The sequence below is a fragment of the Myodes glareolus genome, chromosome 2 (assembly GCF_982192425.1).
Source record: "Myodes glareolus chromosome 2, mMyoGla1.1, whole genome shotgun sequence".
Taxonomy (NCBI): domain Eukaryota; kingdom Metazoa; phylum Chordata; class Mammalia; order Rodentia; family Cricetidae; genus Myodes; species Myodes glareolus.
This window is the reverse complement of record NC_142027.1, coordinates 130,559,150-130,578,965: the sequence shown is the minus strand read 5'-3', so window position 1 is coordinate 130,578,965 and position 19,816 is coordinate 130,559,150. Positions and strand designations below refer to the sequence as shown.

Genomic DNA, 19,816 nt, shown 5'->3' with positions numbered 1-19,816 from the left:
GTGCAGTGTGCATGTGTGTGGGTGTGTGCATGTGTGGTGTGCATGTGTGTGGTATTTGTGCATGTGTGTGGGGTACATGTGTGGTGTGCATGTGTGTGGTATGTGTGTGGGGTACATGTGTGGTGTGCATGTGTGTGGTATGTGTGTGGGGTACAAGTGTAGTGTGCATGTGTGGTGTGGTGGGGGCCTGCTCACACAATCCTCATCTACCATCAGTACAGAAAACACACAGCACTTTATTAGGCTTCCAGTTGTCGCAGAGTTCTGAGGAGCCTGTGTGCGGTGGAATGGTGTGGCCTTCTGTGCCACTAGAGATGAGACCCAAGTCTCCACTCTGGGAAGACTCCTCCACAACTCTACCTAAAGGTTGCATCTCTACATGGCCACTAGGAGGGAGGGGACAGTCTTCCTTGATGCCTGCAGTCCTTGGTAGATGAGGACATGTTCACAGGGTCTGTGCTAAGTTGGTGGCCCGTTACTCAGATATACTGGAAGCAAGCAAGGCATTTGAAAACTAGAGAGGATGGTTTGGGACAAAGGGAGTCTGTGGAGTGCTGTCCAATACTCCCTGTGTGCTAAGGCACAGAGAGGAGAGGCAACTTGCCTATGGGCACACAGCTCTGCAGTGATAGGATTGGGCTTGTGTCTGTCTGTCCTTCATGATGGTATTTAGACATCCCTGCTAGAAACCCCATCTACTATTTCTTCCCCAAAACCCCCACATCATCCTTCTCATCCAAGACTGGAAAAAAACATGCAATCTCATATTTTTTAAAATTTCTTTTATGTATGTGTGTCTTTGGGTATCTGACAGCAGAAGCCAGAGCCGTGTGTTCTGCTGGGCATACATGTTTACCCGCACGGCTGGCCCTTAGCTGGGTAGGGTCATTGGGGTTCAGAGTCCTGGGAGTTTCTCTTCACCCTCAACAGGAGCTCATTTTCAGCTGTTTTGGGGGAACCAGCTGGTGTTTGGGCTCGGGTTTCATAAAGGACAGCTGGAAGAGCCACAGCATTGAGACACTGTTCCTTGGGATCAAACATTTGACTTGCCCTTAATAGTCCTGGGCTCTGGTGTGAAGAATGAGCCCATTTCACAGCTCAGGAATGTAGGGCTCCAGAAACCCAAGGTCACACAGACGAATGAACCCAAGACTAGGTGCTTTTCTGGTAGACATCTGTGTGATCTGTTAAATGATTTATATTAAATCCTGTGATGTTTCACTGGGGCAGATAGAAGACGAAGGCTGTTCTGGGTCATCCTGCTCGGACTGAATGGCTGTCCGGGATGACTGTCAGTTTTACAGAAGAGAAACCGGCACCACAGACTCACAGGGTGGCCCACTCTCCCCCCTATTTTCCTGTCATCTGTGTTCAACACACTTTCTCATTTCTTTTCCATGTCACATCTATTTCCTGTTGAAACAAAGACACATCTGCCTCCATTTCTGCTCCTGCTGTTCTTCCCATTATCTTGGCCCTGGACGGTTGCTGATCTAGACTGCGCTGAATTTGGGGCTTGATAATTTTGTCTCTGTTGGATCCTGAAGGGTGTCTAGTGGCATCTCTGGCTTTGACCCAAGACTCACATAATACCATCTTTGAGTGTGGCATCTGCAACTGTGCCCAGGCATCACTAGTATCCATGGGCATGCACAGTCACCATTTAGTGAGACTCACTGGCACAGCCTCCCATTCCTACACCCACAGCAGACATGATTAGTCAATCCCAGAACACTGCTGTCTCAAATCACACATATCCCAGGCAGCTGCCTAGCTAAGAGTCAGACTTCATTGGTCACCTCTCAGTAAGTCATCAGGTCCGCCTTCAAGGTCCAACATGCCACTGAGGGCATGGTAGCTGTTAAGGACATGTGACCTACTGCATAATTTAGAGACAGAGGAGAGGAGGGGCTAACGGCTTAGTGGATGATTGTGCCGTGTGATTAGGACTTCAGTCACCTGAGAACTTTATGAGACATGGCTGATACAAACACGCTTAGACCACAAGAGACCAGTGTCTTCGTCTGACAGATAGTGGAACAACAGCCCCCAAGAGCATGGGCTCAGGTGAGGCCTAAGGTCTCCAGGGAAAGGAAGGATAGCCTTGATCCTGCCCACCTCATGTAGAGGGAGATGTTCACACAGGGCACAGATGCTTTCTTCTGAAGAATGGTGGGAGGCCAGGTAAAGACCTGTGTTTGTGTGTGTGTGTGTGTGTGTGTGTGTGTGTGTGAAAGAGAGAGAGAGGGAGAGAGTATGTATTGTGAGAGAGTATGTGTGTGTGTGAGTGCATGTGTGTGTGAGTGAGAGAATGTATGTGTGAGAGAGTGTGTGTGTATGAGAGAGAATGTGTGTGTGAGAGAATGTGTGTGTGAGAGAGTATGTGTGTGAGTGTGTGTGTGAATGTGTGTGTGAGTGTATGTGTGTGTGAGTGTGTGTGTGTGTGTGAGTGTGTGTGTGTGTGCGCAGTGCTAGCGGTGTCACTGTGTGGCTGCTATGGCAGCACATATAAATAAAGTACATGAGTTATAGCATTCCTTCTGAACAAAGACACCAACTTCTCATTTGGGAGTAAGCTCCCAGGCAATGGATGAGACAAAGAGGGATGTTGATGAAGAGGGATGAAACCAGGTGTGATGTCCAAGACATTACAGTGATACAGGCAGGCACCAGAGACCTGCAACTCTGTGCTGTGGTCAGGCCTTTGGCTGCCCTTCTTCTGTGACATTCCCTCCCTCCCCTGTAACCCTCCCTTTCCCCTGTGACCCTCCCACTCTGCCCTGTGATCCTCCCTCCCTCCCCTGTGACCCTCCCTCTCTTGTGACCCTTCCTCCCTCCCCTGTAACCCTCTCTTTCCCCTGTGACCCTCCCATCCTGCCCTGTGACCTTCCCTCCCTCCCCTGTGATCTTTCTTCCCCCCATGACCCTCCCTCTCCTGTGACCCTTCCCTCTCCCCTTTGTCCCTCCCTGCCCTATGACCCTCCCTCCCCCTCCTGTGATCCTCCCTGTCTCCCCTGTGACCCTCCCTCCCTGCCCTATGACCCTCCTTCCCCCTCCTGTGACCCTCCCTTTCTCCCCTGTGACCCTCCATGTCTCCCCTGTGACCCTCCCTGTCTCTCCTGTGACCCTCCCTGCCTCCCCTGTGACCCTCCCTCTCTCTCCTGTGGCCCTCCCTCTCCCCGCTTTGTCCCTCCCTGCCCTATGACCCTCCCTCCCTTCCCTGTGACCCTCTCTCCCTTCCCTGTGACCCTCTCTCTCCTATGACCCTCCTTCCCTTCCCTGTGACCTTCCCTCCCCCATGACCTTCCCTCCCCTGTGTCCCTCTCCTGTGTCTCTCCCTCCCCTGTGACCATCCCTCCTCTCTGACCTTTCCTCCCTGCCCTGTGACCCTCCCTCCCTCTCCTGTGACCCTCCCTTCCTCTCCTGTGATGCTCCCTCTCTGCCCTGTGACTTTCCCTCCCTTCCTATACCCTCCCTCTATTGTGTCCCTCCCTCCCCTATGTCCCTCCCTCTCCTGTGTCCCTTCCTCTCCTATGACCTTCCCTCCCCTGTGTCCTTCCGTCCCCTATGTCCCTCCCTCCCCTGTGACCTTCCCTCCCCTGTGACCTCCCCTCCCCTGTTACCCTCCCTTGCCCATGGCACTTTCTTTATAAACCCCTCTTCCCTGACCTTCCCTTCCCTGTGTGATATTCCATCCCTTGTGCTCTCCCCCAGGACTCCTTCCTTTGTGACCCTCCCTCCCTCTTGACCTCCCTTCCTCTGACCCTCCTTCACCTGTGACCTTTTCATCCAAAAGTGGCCTCCCTCCTGTGTGACCCCCTCCTGTGTGACCCCTCCTGTGTGACCCTCCTGTGTGACCCCCTCCTGTGTGACCCCTCCTGTGTGACCCCTCCTGTGTGACCCCTCCTGTGTGACCCCCTCCTGTGTGACCCCTCCTGTGTGACCCCCTCCTGTGTGACCCCTCCTGTGTAACCCCCTCCTGTGTGACCCCTCCTGTGTGACCCTCCTGTGTGACCCCCTCCTGTGTGACCCCCTCCTGTGTGACCCCTCCTGTGTAACCCCCTCCTGTGTGACCCCTCCTGTGTGACCCCTCCTGTGTAACCCCCTCCTGTGTGACCCCTCCTGTGTGACCCCTCCTGTGTGACCCCCTCCTGTGTGACCCCCTCCTGTGTGACCCTCCTGTGTGACCCCCTCCTGTGTGACCCCCTCCTGTGTGACCCCCTCCTGTGTGACCCCCTCCTGTGTGACCCTCTCCTGTGTGACCCTCTCCTGTGTGACCCCCTCCTGTGTGACACTCCTCTCCTGTTGTTCTCCTCATCATCCTCTTCCCCAACGACAGTCTCTTTCCCTCCTCCTCCTCCCACTCCCCCTGCTTCTTGCCTCTGTCTCAGCTGCTTTCCTCTCCCCCCTCCCCTCTCCTCTGCCCACATTCCCCCTCACCATCTGCCTTAGGATTCTAGTGCTGTGATAAACACCACAACCAAAAGCAGCTTGGGGAGAAAAGGGCTTGTTCTATTTTATACTTCCAGGTCACAGTCTTCACTGAGGAAAGTCAGGGCAGGAACTCAAGCTGGGCAGGAACCTGGAGGCAGGAACTGATGCAGGGGCCATGGAGGGGAGCTTACTGCTTACTGGCTTGCTCCTCATGGCTTGCTCAGCCTGCTTTCTTATAGAACCCAGGACCACCAGCCCAGGGATGGCCCCGCCCACATGGAGGTGTGTTCTCTATGAAAATTCCTTCTTCCTAGACACGCACTACCCAGAACACCTTGTCATCTCTCCACCCAGCTCCCAGCACTTTCCTCACTCACCTTTTCTGTGCTTTTTAATGGCCTTGTGAGATAGGAGCTCACTATGCAGCCCCGGCTAGTCTTGAACTCAAGAGCCTCCTGCCTAGCTTCCCACTTCCGGGATTCCTGGTGTGTGTCACCACACCTGGCTCATTCCCTGTACTTTTTCAGTTCTAAGTAAGACACACTGCTATAGATATACCTGGCTGTGACTGGAAACAGACTCTCCTACCTCTAATAAAAAAATGGTTTTTATTCCTTTCTGTTGTGGTTTGGCTCAAGGTCTGCGCCATGAAAGAACCACAACCACCTCATTTGGTTATTTAGCCAAGGTCAGAGGGAATGAGCCACAACTGTCACCTTTGGTCACTTAGCCAATAGACACAGGTGCTCCACCTGCTGCTCCCACATCTAGGGCAGACATTAATCATCAACCAGAGATCTCTTTTGTCCCTGAGTGAAGACACAGCTCAGAGATCTTCCTATGTAACCCTCTAAGTAGCTTCCTCTTAAGGATCAGTCTGGGTACTGGAACCGATTTGACCCTGGCTGTCACAGTCAAATCTTTCTGGAAAATGGCGTATTCGGTGGGATTTTGGAGAGACTAGTGAATAAAGGAACTGTCCCTTGACACCTGCCGCTGGGCTGGGGGACTCTAGTGGGTTCAGGCCCTTGCAAAGTGGAAAACAAAGCCCACCACACAAGCCGCAGCCCCGTTAGGAGAGAAAAGATAGATTGCTGGTGCACCATGCCAAGGCCGTGCCGGGTCTGAGGCAGGCACTTCCATTCTCCCAGCGTCCCTGCTTTCCTGAGTACCTGGTCTCTGTGTGACCTTAGGGAGCTGGGTGACAGGTACCCAGTCTTTCTTGGCCCTCTGCCTGCCTGCAGAAGAAAGGAGGCCCAAAGTCAGTTCAGGATCAAGTAAGAGAGACAACCAACCTAGTGTGGGAAGCTGGCATGAGCCACGCAGAGGGTGGGCCACAGGCAGGGGGACCACCAAGTTCTAGGAACCATTGACCCATCTGAGCTCAGAACCTGCTTCACTGCCTAGCTGGGTCCTGGGGCTTTCTACGCCTCTACCTGAGGGGGGACCCCAAACTGGAGTTTCTCCCTAAAACTCCTGACGCAGGCATTGGAAATGAAATGCAAGGCTCCCCAAGGTGATGTTATTACAGCTGTGCTGTCCCCCAAAGGAGGAAGGGCAGAGAGTTCAGAGCCTGCGCTCAGAGGCCATCCCCCTGCCCTGCTGTGTGACCTTGTGCCCATCGTCCACCTCTCTGATCCCCAGACACCGGCTCTTCCTCCCCACATTCCCAGCCCTCCCCCTCAGTAGACACACGTGCTTGTGGCTTGTCTTTCCTGGGACTTTTGGACTTACACTGGTGAGCCCAGGCAAGGGCCTCAGTTTCTCTGAGCACCTGTCCCTCCCGTTGGTGAGTGACTCCAGCCATACATACTGGCTCAGATCCAGCAGGGTTGGGGCAGTTTCAGTGTGAGGACCTCAGGGTCACACACACAGTCAATTCTTAACTGTGGGAGCAGATGGCAGATGGCTATGGCCACTGAGTCAAGACAAACCCAGGTTGCTTTCCATGTGGCGCCTCCCACTCTACAGCAAAGGATGCTGAGAGATTCCCTGGTCTCCGAGGATGTGAGCTGTGGCCAGGATAGCATGCAGTCACACTGTGAGTGGGACATCAGGGGATCTGTCGTGGGCTCGCCCGTGTCCCTGCCTTGTGAGTGGGACTTCAGAGTCCTGCCGTGGGCTCACCCGTGTCCCTGCCCTGTGAGTGGGACTTCAGAGTCCTGCCGTGGGCTCGCCCATGTCCCTGCCCTGTGAGTGGGACATCAGGGGACCCGTCGTGGGCTCGCCCGTGTCCCTGCCCTGTGAGTGGGACTCAGAATCCTGTCGTGGGCTCTCCCGTGTCCCTGCCCTGTGAATGGGGCATCAGGGGCCTGTTGTGGGCTCGCCTGTGTCCCTGCCCTGTGAGTGGGGCATCAGGGGCCTGTTGTGGGCTCGCCCCGTGTCCCTGCCCTGTGAGTGGGACTTCAGAGTCCTGCCGTGGGCTTGCCCATGTCCCTGCCCTGTGAGTGGGGCATCAGGGGTCCTGTTGTGGGCTTGCCCGTGTCCCTGCCCTGTGAGTGAGACATCAGGGGCCTGTTGTGGGCTCGCCCTGTGAGCTGTACCTGTTTCCTTCTCTCACTCATTCAGTAAACACTCATCATTCATGGGAAGCAGCCATGTCACAGGAAGCAGAACCGGATGAGGTTGTTCTGTTACTTCACTGAGAGAATGTCTCTCAGCTGAGATCTCAGGGGAGTGAAGATGGAAGCTATGTAGGTGGAACAGCATTTGAGGCAGGTGGAACAGTATGCAAAGAGCCTTGGGTGAGAATGTGCCTGGAAGGGTGTGCCCGGGGCTTAGTTTACCTGCCTTGCCGGGAGGAGCTGGTAGGTAGGTGGTCATGAGGGACTCTGGTTCTCATGAAGACTTAGGCATTTATTTTGGGAGGCAGATAAACTCAGTGGCTGTATCTTAGAGACTGGACACTATGGGTGGTGGGAGAAGCTCAGAGGGTCATGGTGGAATCTTCAGGTTCTGCCTGAACATAGAAAATGTTCCAGGCCACTTACATATCCAGGTACTGGGGTCTCTCACTGGCCCTCTCCCACACAGGAGACTGGAGAGGGCACAGCATTCCAGAGTCAGCACTGGGAGCTGCTTAAACTGGCATTGGACAGCATGTGTGGGTCAGGCCTGGAGGGGACAGCAACCTGAGAACACCAAGTAAATGCAGGGGAGATGGGGCCTCGCAGTATAATGGGTTCCTGGCCCCAGTCAGTGAGACTAGCCTGGAGCCTGCGGGTGGGGTCGGGGTGCTGAGACCTGGGGGAGAGCGAGCAGCTCAGGGTGTCACAGCCAGTGTTCCTTGAGTCTCCGGATGGCGAGTGATTTCATCTCAGGGCCATGGCCAGAGCCTGGGAGGGCACGGCAGCCAGGACAGCCAGTGTCACGTCAGATCTATTCCTGCCCTGGGCTCAGCTCCTGAACTGAGAGCCTGTGAGTCACTAGGGCACTCTCCAGTGTCTCCCAAGGGACCTACTGTGGGGAAGGGGGTGGCCTCATGATTTACTTGGCCTCGTGCTATCTGCACACTGAGCTCAAACTGTGGGGATTTTTCCATAGGGAAAGACCTGGCTGCTCTGGCCACTGTGCAAGGTCATGTTCCAGCCTCCCTTCTGGTGTGTGGTCTCTTCAAGCCTAAATGTCCCTTCTTGGATCTTTAAACCTGGAGTTTCTTCCTTGCCCAGGCATGGAGAGAGCTGGGAGGCTAGCCAATAACTGTGGGCTAACCCGCTCCTTGCACCCAATCCCTGTGTGTGGCAGCTGCCAATGTCTAGGGTCAGGCTCTCTGAGGACGAGGTCAGACTGCTCACCAGGCATTGCTGGGGCTGAGTCAAAAAGAGCTGTGCATAGAGACTGCGGTCCCAGTGTTCTGCAGTGCCCATGGCTACGGGCTGCCAGTGCCCATGCAAAGTGCTTGTAGCCAAGCTCCAGGCCTGTGTAGCTGTAGGAAGTCAGAGACCAAGGAAGGATCGTGTGTGTGTGTGTGTGTGTGTGTGTGTGTGTGTGTGTGTGTGTGTGTGGAGAGAGAGAGAGAGAGAGAGAGAGAGAGAGAGAGAGAGAGATTTCACCTCTCTTTGTTTTTTAAATTATTGTACAACACAGCATTCTGAACAAATTTTCCTAACTTTCAGGACTGAGAAAAGATGCGATATTGACTCCTGGCATAAGCGACAAATTAAAAAAAAAAAAGAAACAAAAAATGGGATGAGATGAAACAAAAAAGATCTCCAGGTCACATGTTCACACACATGAGCGTGTAGCTCCAGGACGCATGCTCACATACATGAGCGTGTAGCTCCAGGACACATGCTCACACACATGAGCGTGTACCTCCAGAACACATGCTCACACACATGAGCATGTACCTCCAGGACACATGCTCACACACATGAGCGTGTACCTCCAGGCCATATGCTCACACACATGAGCGTGTACCTCTGGTCTAACTTCCACTTTCAAGTCTTGCACACATACATGATTTTACTATCAATATGAAGGATAGGATCCAGAAAGGAGAGCAAATCCAAGCGGCCTCTTTGTGAGCCTTCTACACTGATCTCCAGTTGTGTCCTTTCTCCTGTAAATGACAATATCCTGCCCTTCCACATGGCTGCAGAAAACTACATTGTGCATATGGACCGTAGTTCTCTATCTCCACTGATGGGCATCTGGGGCTGGTGCAGGAGTAAACCGGAGGCACAAGTGTCTCTGATCTGTTGATGTAAGTGCTGTGGATACATTTCCAGGAGACATGTGGCTGACTGATGTGGCAGTTCTATTTTCGGGGTTTAACGGACCCTCCACACTGATTCCCACAACATCTGTACATTCCCACCATCTCAACTGAGGTCTGATTTTCCTACAGTAAAATTCTCCATCTTTTATTTTTTTAATTAAAAGTTTTCCATGTATTTTGAACGTATTTCCACTCCCCAAACTCCTCCCGGATCTTCCCTACTCCAATCCCACCCATCTTGATGTTCTCTCTCTTTCTCTCAAAAGTAGGAAAACCAAACAGACAAGACAAAACAACAAAAAAAGAACACTCCCTAAAATCCCCCAAATCAAAACAAACAAGGAAAGGACCAATAATAATAATAATAATAAATAAAAAACCTGGTTAAAGCAAAAGGAAACAAGTCAACAAAAACAGCATTGAGCTCCTTTTGTCTTGGCCAACTATCCCTGGGCGAGGGGCCTGCCCTGGAGCATGGCTATCCTCTAAGAGCCTTCCTTTGTCAGTGGGGGATTAATTGCGGAGAACTTCTTGGTTGTGGATGGGAGCCCATTCCTCCTCCCTGTCTCAGGGCTTTCACCACCGCGGAGCTCATGTGAGCAGCCGTCCTGCTGTGTCTGCACGGTGCTGTCCTGTGCTTCACTGCTGCCATCCATCACCTCTGGCCAGTAGCCTTTCCTCCTCCTCTTCCTCATGGTGCCCTGAGCCCTGATGGTCTGACGGAGACATCCCAGTTAGGACTGAGCTCTCCTAAGTCTCTCACTCTCCACGCGTTGGCCAGTTGTCCCACTGACTGCAAGAAGCTTCTCTGATGATGGTTGAGCAAGACACCGAGCTATGGGTACAGCAGAATGCCGTTGGGAGTCATTCCATGGCTGTGTTTACTAACGGTGACAGAATTAGGTTTCCTCCATAGGCCTGTGCCCTATTTAGTCTCAGGTTCTTAGCTACTTTAGTAGTGACAGCTATGGGTTCCATTCCATGAAGTGGGCCTTGAATCCAGTAAAACTGTGGCTGATTACTGATGTCATGTTTGTGCTGCTGTTACACCAGTGCGTCTTGCAGGCAGGTCACCATTACAGGTCTTGGGATTTATAGCTGGGTTGTGTTGATGAGTACCTTTTTTATTGGTAGGTGTGGAGTCCCTTCAGTACCATGGACTCTAGTCAGTAGGAGAGAAGCTTCTAGCTGGGCACCAGCTTGACTTCTCTGTGTTTGGTGACGTAAGTGTTGACTCCAGCAATAGGGTCTGACCAAGTTGTGGAGAGCAAGCCATAGCCTCAGCAACAGCCTGGGGTGTTTGCAGGTTTCCATGGGACCCTTTGGCCAACACCGCCACAGATGTAACCCATTCCTGGCAGTGGAAGTTTTACTTGGTAGCAGGAGACGTATAGTTGGAGCTCTGCTTAGATGCTTTTCATATATGTTCATATTTTAGTTTCCCATATGGTTTTACGGTATTGTTAGCTGTCCCTCCCCATGTTCCCTCCTTCACCCTGCTCCCCATTCCCTCCTTGTTTAATCCCCATATTCCAGTTTCCCCTTTGTCTCTTCATAACAGTGTGCTCTGTTTCTCCACCTTAGAAGATCCCCTCCTGCCCCTAGACCCTTACTAGGTACCCAACCTCTGGGGTTTTTGGATCATGGCAGGCGTATTGGATTGAAAGTTTACAAGCTAGCTTCCACATAAGGGAGGAAACACACAACGTTTGTCTTTTTGGATTTGAGTTACTCGTTCAAGATGATACTTCTAGATCCATTCATTTGCTTGAAAATTCCATTTTCTTATCAGCTGAATAATATTCCACTGTGTGCACGTACCACATTTCCATTATCACTGTTCCATTAGCACTGTCAGTTGCTGGACATCTAGGCTGTTCCATTTTCTGGCTATTCTGAATAGAGCAGTAATGGACGTAGGTGAACAGCATCTCTGGAATAGACTGTGGAGACCTCTGAGTGTATGCCCAAGAGTGGGATAGGTAGATCTTGGGGTAGATAAACTCCCAGTTTTCCAAGGAACCGTCACCCTGATTTCCACATGGCTGTCTCAGTTAGCACTCCCAGCAGCAATGACAAGTGTGCCCCTCCCCCACACCCTCGCCAGCGTTTGCTCATTTGTCTTATTTGATCTTGGCCATTCTGACAGGTGTAAGAGGAAATCTCAAAGTGATTTTGATTTGCATTTCCTTGATGACTAAGGATGCTGAACATTTCTTTAAGTTCCTGGTCATTTGTGCTTCCTCTTTTGAGAATTCTGCCTAGTTCTACACCCCATTTTATTCCCCCTTTGGTTTCTTAAGGCAGGGTTTCTCTGTGTAGCAGCCTTAACTGTCCTGGAACTAGTTCTTATAGACCAGGCTGGCCTCGGACACACAGAGATCCGCCTGCCTCTGCGTTCCAAGTGCTGAGATTAAAGGCGTGCACCACCCTCGCCTGACTCCTACATTCCATTTTTAATTGAGTTATTTGTTTTCTTGATGTCATTTTTTTATTTCTCTATATATTTTGGATATTAGCACTCTATTGGGTGTGTAGTTGGTAAAAATAATTTCCCATTTTGTAGTCTGCTGCTTTGTCTGGATGACAGTGTCCTTTGCCATGCAGAAGCTTTTCCGTTTCAGGAGGTCACGTTTATTAATTGTTGATCTTAGCACCTGTGTTAATGGTGTTCTGTTCAGAAAGTCGTCTCCTGTAACAAAGGGTTCAAGGCTATTCTCCGCTTTCTCTTCTATCAGGTTCAGTGTATCTGGTTTAGTGTTGAGATCTTTGATCCATTTGGAGCTGGATATTTTGCAGGATGAGCAGTATGGCTCTATCTGCATTCTTCTACAGTAGACAAGCGTTTACTAAAGATGCTGTCTTTTTTCCCCAGTGTGTATTTTTGATTTTTTATCAAAGACCAGGTATGCATAGGTGTGTGAACTTATGCCTGAATCTTCCATTTGATCCCACAGATCAGTGTCTGCTTCTGTGCCAGTATCATGGAGTTTTCATTCCTCGAGTCCTGTAGTAAAATTTGAGGTTGGGGATGGTGAAACCTCCCGCAGTTCTTTTATTGTTTTGGGTTGTTTAACTATCCTGGGTTTTCTGTGTTCCAGAAGCTGAAGGGTGATTTTTCTCCCCCAATATCTGTGAAAAATTATGCTGGAATTTTGATGCAGATGACCATATTAATGGTTCTGTGAGATAGATTTCATGTGTAACCCACTTGGGTCAGGATGTGGACTATTCCATGCCTTCCAGAAAGTTCCTTTGTACGACCCTGCAACCGAAACTCCTCTCATCTCCACCACCCTGAGCTAAGTAGACTCTTCGGGGACTCGATCACCATGCTGCTTAGGCAGGCATGGTCTCTGTGCAAGTGCTTAGGAGCCACAAACACAAGAACATGTGTGTTTCTCCCTCAATACAAAGCTATGGTGTCGAGTCGTGAGGAAGAGAATTTCACACACTGTCCAGTGTGTAGCTGGGGGCTTCACTGCTGGGCACGCTCTCATGGGAATGGACGTCTGTCATAGTAGAGCATCCTACAATCGGTGTGGGCAGGAAAAAATGGCTGATCAGAGTAAAAACTTCTTCCAGGTCCCCGTGGTTCAGATGGGACAGCAATGTCCCTTCCCGTGTGGTGCTGGCAGTGGTGGGAGCAGTGCCAAGCCGGTTCTAACCAGTCTCTCTTCTCTACCCTCTGTGTCAGCTGTCAGGCCTCTGTCCACTCATCTCACGCTCTCCACAAGCCTGAGAAACTTCACTCCGTGTCAGCCTCGGGAGCACAACCTCAGCGTGTCAGCCGCAGCCCAGCCAGCGGTGTCGCCAGTGGTGCGCCATGGCCATATCGTCGCGCCTTGCCCTGTGGGAGCAGAAGGAAAGTGGTGTTCCGGGGGCTGTGGTCACAGGGCCGGGACTCTACCCTGGCAACACGGGCCACCTTCCCACCTCAGGCAGTGTGACAGCCCACTGTCTCCACATGGCAGCCCAAGGAGCTTGGGGTGGGGGAGGAGGGAGCTGTTGGCTGCCAGTCTAATGCTGGAGGGTTTCTGTGAACCTTCTCTGGTCACCACAGAGACCTGAAAAAGGCTCTTACCCTGGTCACCCATTTCTTCCCATTCATACCTATCGTAGGATGCACTAAGAGCTCCCTTGTCCTCCACTCCCGTCCTCCTCTCTTCCCCTCCTGTCTCTTCTCCTTCTTGCCCCTCCTTTCTTATCCTTTTCCTTCCCTTTGTATAGATGATTTTCCCCAAACCTTTCTTTCCTTTTCTTTCTTTCCTTCTTCCTTCCTTCCTTCCTTCCTTCCTTCCTTCCTTCCTTCATTCCTTCCTTTCTGCCCATGGTGGGTTACATCCATAGACACAAATAGGAAATCCAACTGCGCAGGCCATGGCTAAAGGTCTTTCCCTCCTTCTGTGGTCTTAGCACACAGGAATAATCTGCTATGTTAATCCAAGTCCCCAGGAGACTTCTTCAAAGCAACTGGGAGGTACCACAGAAGCAAGCTTAGAGCACAGTGCACCCTGGGAGTATCCCAAGGTTAGGTGGGAAAGGCATCTTCTCCTAGAGTTCCTTCAGTGCCCGCCTGGGGCCAGAAGCACTAGGCACGGGGGCCCAATGTGTGATTCACCCCCTTGACATCCCAAAAACTGCTTTGAGAACAGGAAGGAGCCCTGTGGTTTTGATGGTTTGAGTTCCTCTCAGGAGGAGACTCTCTCCTGTGTAGATGCTGCTATCCCTGGCCCATCCGTTCTCTCTCTCACGCTGTCTCAGCCTCCTGGCATCCTTCAGAGCCCTTCCACTTTCCTCTCGTGCTGTTCCCGAGGCAACCCCCAGGCAGTGTCCCAGACGGTCTGGAGGGGGCCCTAGCCCTGCAGGCTCACTCCCAACTCTCTCCACACACAGATTCGAGAGGAGGACAAGAGCCCCCCTCCATCCTCCCCACCTCCTTTGTTCTCCGTCATCCCTGGGGGCTTCATCAAGCAGCTGGTTCGAGAGACAGAGAAAGAGTCCAAAGAGGCTAGGCGGAGGAAAGAGGCAGCGCTCGCCTCCCCAGAAGCAGAGGTGAGTGGTGGTGATGTATGTGGGGGGACAAGCACTGGGCACGTCCGTCCTGCCCTGAGTCAGTCATTCCATCCTTGCTCCCACCGTCCTACTGTTTCTTGTACTTGCTTTGTTGAGCTCCTATGTAAGCTAAAATATCCATCTCCTATTGCCCACCCCTGGAGGGCCTCACATTGCTCTACTCCCCGACTCCCCCATGCGTGTTTTTCTCGAGACTACACCGTGCTCATTTGATCACAGGTCTTATTGGGAATTCGTTAACAGTCACAGCTGCCGCTCACCCAGCGAGCTCTATATCAGCTCTCAGGCCTTGAGCTTCCTTCTGTTCCAGGCGGGTCTGAAGTTTCTGCTCCTCACGTGTCAGCTTCCTGGGTAGCTGTGGTTATAGGCCTGGCTCAGTTCCCTCATTAAAGCAGAAAAGATGCTGACACAGCTCTTACTGGGCTAACCTGAAGCTGAGCATCAGCATCCTTCTGGGTCAGGTGCATGTGCTGGGGATCCCCCGCCCCAGTGCCCTCCAGCTGCAGGTCTCCCAGCCCCTCCCAAGTCTCTTGAAACATCCAGCACCCAGTACAAAAGGGTTAATCTCAGCCAGGTCGGAGAGCCTGGCTGCTTACTTGGTATGGTACCCTTCTGATTGGTGGCAGGTCCACTGCAGAACTTTTGCCGTTCTGAATGGCACCAACCAAAGCTAGCCCACGGAAGGGGCCAGTGTCGCTGGGCAGAATTCCAAGGCTGGACACTGGGGAGGCAGGCTTGGAGGACAGTGCATCCTGGGAGTAACGCTGTGTTAGGCAGACAGGGCTCCAGCTCCTGGTGCTTCTATTGCGCCCTCTTGTGGCGAAGAGAGTGATGGCAGTGCTGGGCTGGAACTCAGGGATGACGAAACTAGGCTTTCGCCCTAGTTCAGAGAGTCAGCCCGGCTCCTTCCTGGTCTCCTCCTCGGTTCATTTATGTCACATGTGCTTGCACCGGTCTAGTGACATAGGCTTCTCTGTGACGGCGAGCTGCTCACAATCGACTCACAGCAGCTGTGGGGACAGTGGTCCAGTCTCATAGAAGAGGGTCCTGTGCCTGCCCCTGCCTGACTTTAAGCACAAAGCAGAGGCCACAGCATGCCTTATGGATAGGAATCCAGTTATGATGAATGTCCCTGCCTGTCACCAAACAATGCTCACTTAGTGCTCGTGGCCCTGTTGAAAACTCAGTGCCCTAGTGGGCATGGGAGTCATACCCATTTATCAGCGGTGGAGACTGAGGCCCTGAGAGGCCAAGATACTTTCCCCAAGGTCACAAGACCAGGTAGAGGCACAGCCAGGCCATGCAAAGTCTTCACTCTAGAGCTGCCTGGGCGGGGGGAGCAGGACATGTGGGTAAGGTACAGGAAACAGAGTAGACACGGAAGAAGGAGAAAGGGTTCACCTGCTGGGTGTCACGATCAGTATGAGCAGGCATGAGGTAGCAGGGAAGGAAGGGGTGGACAGGCCAGGGACCAGAGTGTAGGGTCAGTGGAGACAAACTGACCCTGAAAAGGCTTGGAGGAACCCCATTGAGGGTGTGTTGTTACACTTCCTGTAGACCTGATGGGTTATAAAATGACAATTGGCTGATGGGTGGGGGATGGGCAGATGGCCTGGACAGCAAATGCGAGAACCAGAGTGTCTGGAGTGAGCACTGCCTCTGCTTTCCTACTCTGAGATTCCAGAAGACCTAAACAGCATGCCTGTATTGTGTGGGAACCAAAGCTCACAGAAGGTAGGAGGCAATGGGCCACAGTCACCAGGCATCAGGCCCATGACGAGAACGTGTCTCCCTACCGACGATCTCATCAGGAGGACTGAGGTAGAGACAGGAGTAATAGCCACAGTTGGTGCAGCTCCTGAGAGCTGACCATGCTGGACCACTCTCAGTCCTAACCCCACACTGCAAGGCGGGGCTTTATGATCCTCATGCTATGGGGAAGAAATTGGCTCAGAGAGGAGAAGGCATTTACCCGAAGACACACAGTGGAGAGAGACAGAGGCAGAGTTGAGTTTGGTTCTGTTGGACTCCTGCGTCAAACTTCCACTCCTGAATCTGCTGACCTTTAGCCTCTGCCTGGGCTGAATCTCACTGCCAAGCACAGAGTCTACGGTGTCAGAAGGGCCTGGGCGTCTTTGGGTAGGTGAATCTGGGTATGAATGGCCACTGGTGAGTCACCCAGCAGCTAAATACTTTGTGGTCTTTTTCCTAGACCCCAGAAGTCCCCACTAACCAAGCCAACAAGACCAACATTGTCCCCAAGTCTGGAAGTCGACGGACTTCCCAGGACAGCTCATCAGCCACTCAGAAGGATGCCGACATTCCAGGCAAGGAGCCCCCAGAGGCCCATGACAAGAGCTCCACCCCTGTGACCAGCACCAGTGGAGAGAGGCCGCAGGAATCGAGTCCCGCAGGAACACCAGCCAAAAGGACCCTGCCCCTCAAGAGGGGCGTGAGGAGGGGCGATGTGCTGCTGATGGTGGCCAAGCTGGATCCAGAGTTAGCCAAGCCAGAACAGAAGACCCAACCTCGTGACACCCCCAAGGACAAGACCCCAGCCACAGACCCTGGAGGGACAAAGAAAGGGGCAACCACAGGGGCTCCCTGTGCCCCCCAGACACCTGTACCTGAGAAGAATATGACTGGGGATGATGGAGCCACAGGCCAGGGCACAAAAGATGGGAAGAGTCAGGGCTCAGAGGGGGAGGGGAGCCGGGACCCCCAGACCAAAGGACAAAAGGAACGTGAGTCCCAGAGCACAGAGGGACAGGGGACCAGGTCTCCAGTCCAAGGGGGAGGAAAGAAGGGACAAGTGGGAACAGTGGAGAAAGAAAGAGGGGGTCCCCCAAAGAAGATGGAAAAAGGGGATGGGTCGAAGGGCTCAGGAGCTGAAGTGAGACCTTTGGAGCCCCCAGTCCCCATAAGGAAGTGGGGAGGGTCCCTGGGCCGAAGGAGCAAATGGGACAGTCCTCAGAGCAAGAACAGAGAAAGCGAATCTCAACATAGGGGTGAGAAGACAGGAAAAGCAGAACCCAGGGGGCAGCAGCAGGAGGCCCCAGGGAGCATGGGAAAGGCCGAGGGACCCCAGAAGAAGCCGGTGACACCAGAAAAATGCCAGGAGCAGCCTGAGGTGGCAGTGGAGACTCAGAGTCCCCAGGAAAGCTGCAAGGCCCCAGCTGGGATACCTACAGAAGGAACCTCGGCGGAGGCTGCGAGGAGGGAGGACCAACTGGAAAGCAGGGTGCAGGTGGCCAAGGAACCTTGTGTGCACGCAGAGGAAGAAGTGGACATTGTGGAGTCTCAGGCAGAAGGGCACGTAGAGTCCATTCCTCAGCCCCATTTGGAAAGGCCTTCTATGCAGAAGCCTGTGGAAGAGAAGCAGGTCCTGCAGGACCCAGGCAGCGGGGGCCAGAGTGGAGACTCTGACCAGGTGATGGGCTGTGGGCTGTGGAGCTTGAGGGATGGGAAGGACATGCCTTAGGGGAGCCACAGGGGGAGGAGGGCTGGCCAGAGCCCAGCATGTCAGGGAACCAGGAGAGCTCTTCCCTGAAAAGTGAGGCCCCTGGGCTCCAAGTGGCCCCTGCCCAGGCTAGACTTCTCCTCTGCCCACTCCCCTATGCTACTTAGTGCTTGCCATGTCCCATGTCACCCACAATTCTCCGCAGTGACATGTAGTTTCCCAGGCCCTGCGCCCGAGGTTCCATTAGAAGGTTGCGACCTCTGGCGCTGTGGGAAGCTGCAGGTGTGGAGTCCCCGCACCAAGCCTGGGCTGGAGGTGTTTGGTGATTCAGCGCTGCTCTTTCTGCTCCCAGGCCTCAGGGGACAGCTGGTACGAGGCGCAGAAAGTCTGGCTGGTGCAGAAGCAGGGATTCACACTTGGTGAGTGGGTTCAGCTGGGGGGCGCGTCCCTGTTCTCCTGTCTCTCCCACCACCAGTTCTCGGCCAGTTAGATTCACTCTCGGAGCAAGGAGAGGAGGGACCCAGATGAGAGTGGGCTGCTCAAAGGCAGCTGGGCCTCTGGGATGAAGAAGTAGCACACAGCATGGATTCCAGAGTACGACCAGGACCGTGGCCCAGAGCCAGCGTACAGCCAGGACCACAGCCCAGAGCCAGTGGACAGAGACAGCCCTCTCCCTAGCCCATGCTTGTTCACTAGTTGAGGCTGTAGGCTACATTCTTTTTTTTAAATATCTATCTATCTATCTATCTATCTATCTATCTATCTATCTATCTATCTATCTATCTAGATATCTATCTAGATATCTATCTATCTATTTATTTATTATGTATACAATATTCTGTCTGTGTATGCCTGAAGGCCAGAAGAGGGCACCAGACCTCATTACAGATGGTTGTGAGCCACCATGTGGTTGCTGGGAATTGAATTCAGGGCCTTTGGAAGAGCAGGCAGTGCCTTAACCACTGAGCCATCTCTCCAGCCCCTGTAGGCTACATTCTAAGTCATTTTTGTTCTAGAGAAGAGGGATCCATTTGTACCGCCTGCCATGGAGCTGGAGGGCTACTCTTCTGTCCTGACCTAGGTGTGGGGTGGATCAGTGGGCCCCACCCTCTAAGGGGCCTGCTCAGTGCTGGGCCCTGTAAGTCAGACCCAGCCTTTGTCCCTAAAGGGCTTAGGGCAGTGATTCTCAACCTTCCTAACACTGTGACCCTTTAGGACAGTTCTCCATGCGATGACCCCAGCCATAAAAACTATTTTCATTGCTACTCATAACTATAACTTTACAACTGTAGTGAACTGTGACATAAATATCTGTGCTTTCTGAAGGTCTTAGGTGACCCCTGCGAAAGGGTCACTTGACCCTCCTGAAGAGGTCACAACCCACGTGAGAACTGCTGGATTAGGGGGTCACAGTTGAGGCCCTTTATGCGAACAGGGACGATTAAACTTCTCAACCTGTCCTAAGTTCTGTCTCCAGCTCCTTGACCTGACTCAGAAACCCTCCCTTCCCCTCCTCTCCCCCTCCCTCCCTCCTCCTCTTTCCCCCCTACCTCTGGCTACTCACACAGCCACAGTGCTCAAACCAGATGAGGGGACAGCTGACCTGCCGGCTGGAAGGGTGCGCCTTTGTATCGATGCTGACAAGACTGTCACAGAAGTAGACGAGGAACAGGTTCACCGAGTGAGTTGCCCTTCCCTCCCACCATGCTCTGTACCCTCCGTCCCCACCCTGCTAGAAGCTTCCCTGACCCTGCCTACAGATGTCTAGAGGGGTTGTGGGGAGACCCCTATGGAAGTCATTGCTCTGCTGGTGGATCCCATCGTGGGACCACTCACTCTAGCCTCTCCGTGAAGACAGGGACCACTCACTCTAGCCTCTCCGTGAAGACAGGGACCACTCACTCTAGCCTCTCCGTGAGGACAGGCTGCTCAGTCTGTTGCTGTAGTTCTGACCGACCCGAGCAACAGATTACTCTGCATTTTGTGAAATTCATTTTATGGACATGCTTCCCTTTTCACCCTGGATGCCAGGGAACTCCGTTAAATGGGAAACTTGTTGCTGTAACGTAAGTTCCAATGGCCTATACTTTGGGCATCAACCTTTCTCTTAGGGGGTTGTGTGTTTC

The 19,816-nt window shown here is 52.7% G+C and overlaps 1 protein-coding gene across 1 annotated transcript in view; it reads left to right on the top strand.

Moving 5' to 3' along the window:
- Nucleotides 1-13,589: 13,589 nt before the first annotated feature.
- Myo18b (myosin XVIIIB) overlaps nt 13,590-19,816 on the top strand; it is a 201,965-nt gene continuing 195,738 nt past the window's right edge. The window contains exons 1-5 of the mRNA XM_087898172.1: nt 13,590-13,634; nt 14,051-14,209; nt 16,443-17,660; nt 18,043-18,109; nt 19,259-19,371. Coding sequence (XP_087754298.1) covers nt 13,590-13,634; nt 14,051-14,209; nt 16,443-17,660; nt 18,043-18,109; nt 19,259-19,371 — 1,602 coding nt within the window. The remainder of the gene's footprint in view (nt 13,635-14,050; nt 14,210-16,442; nt 17,661-18,042; nt 18,110-19,258; nt 19,372-19,816) is intronic.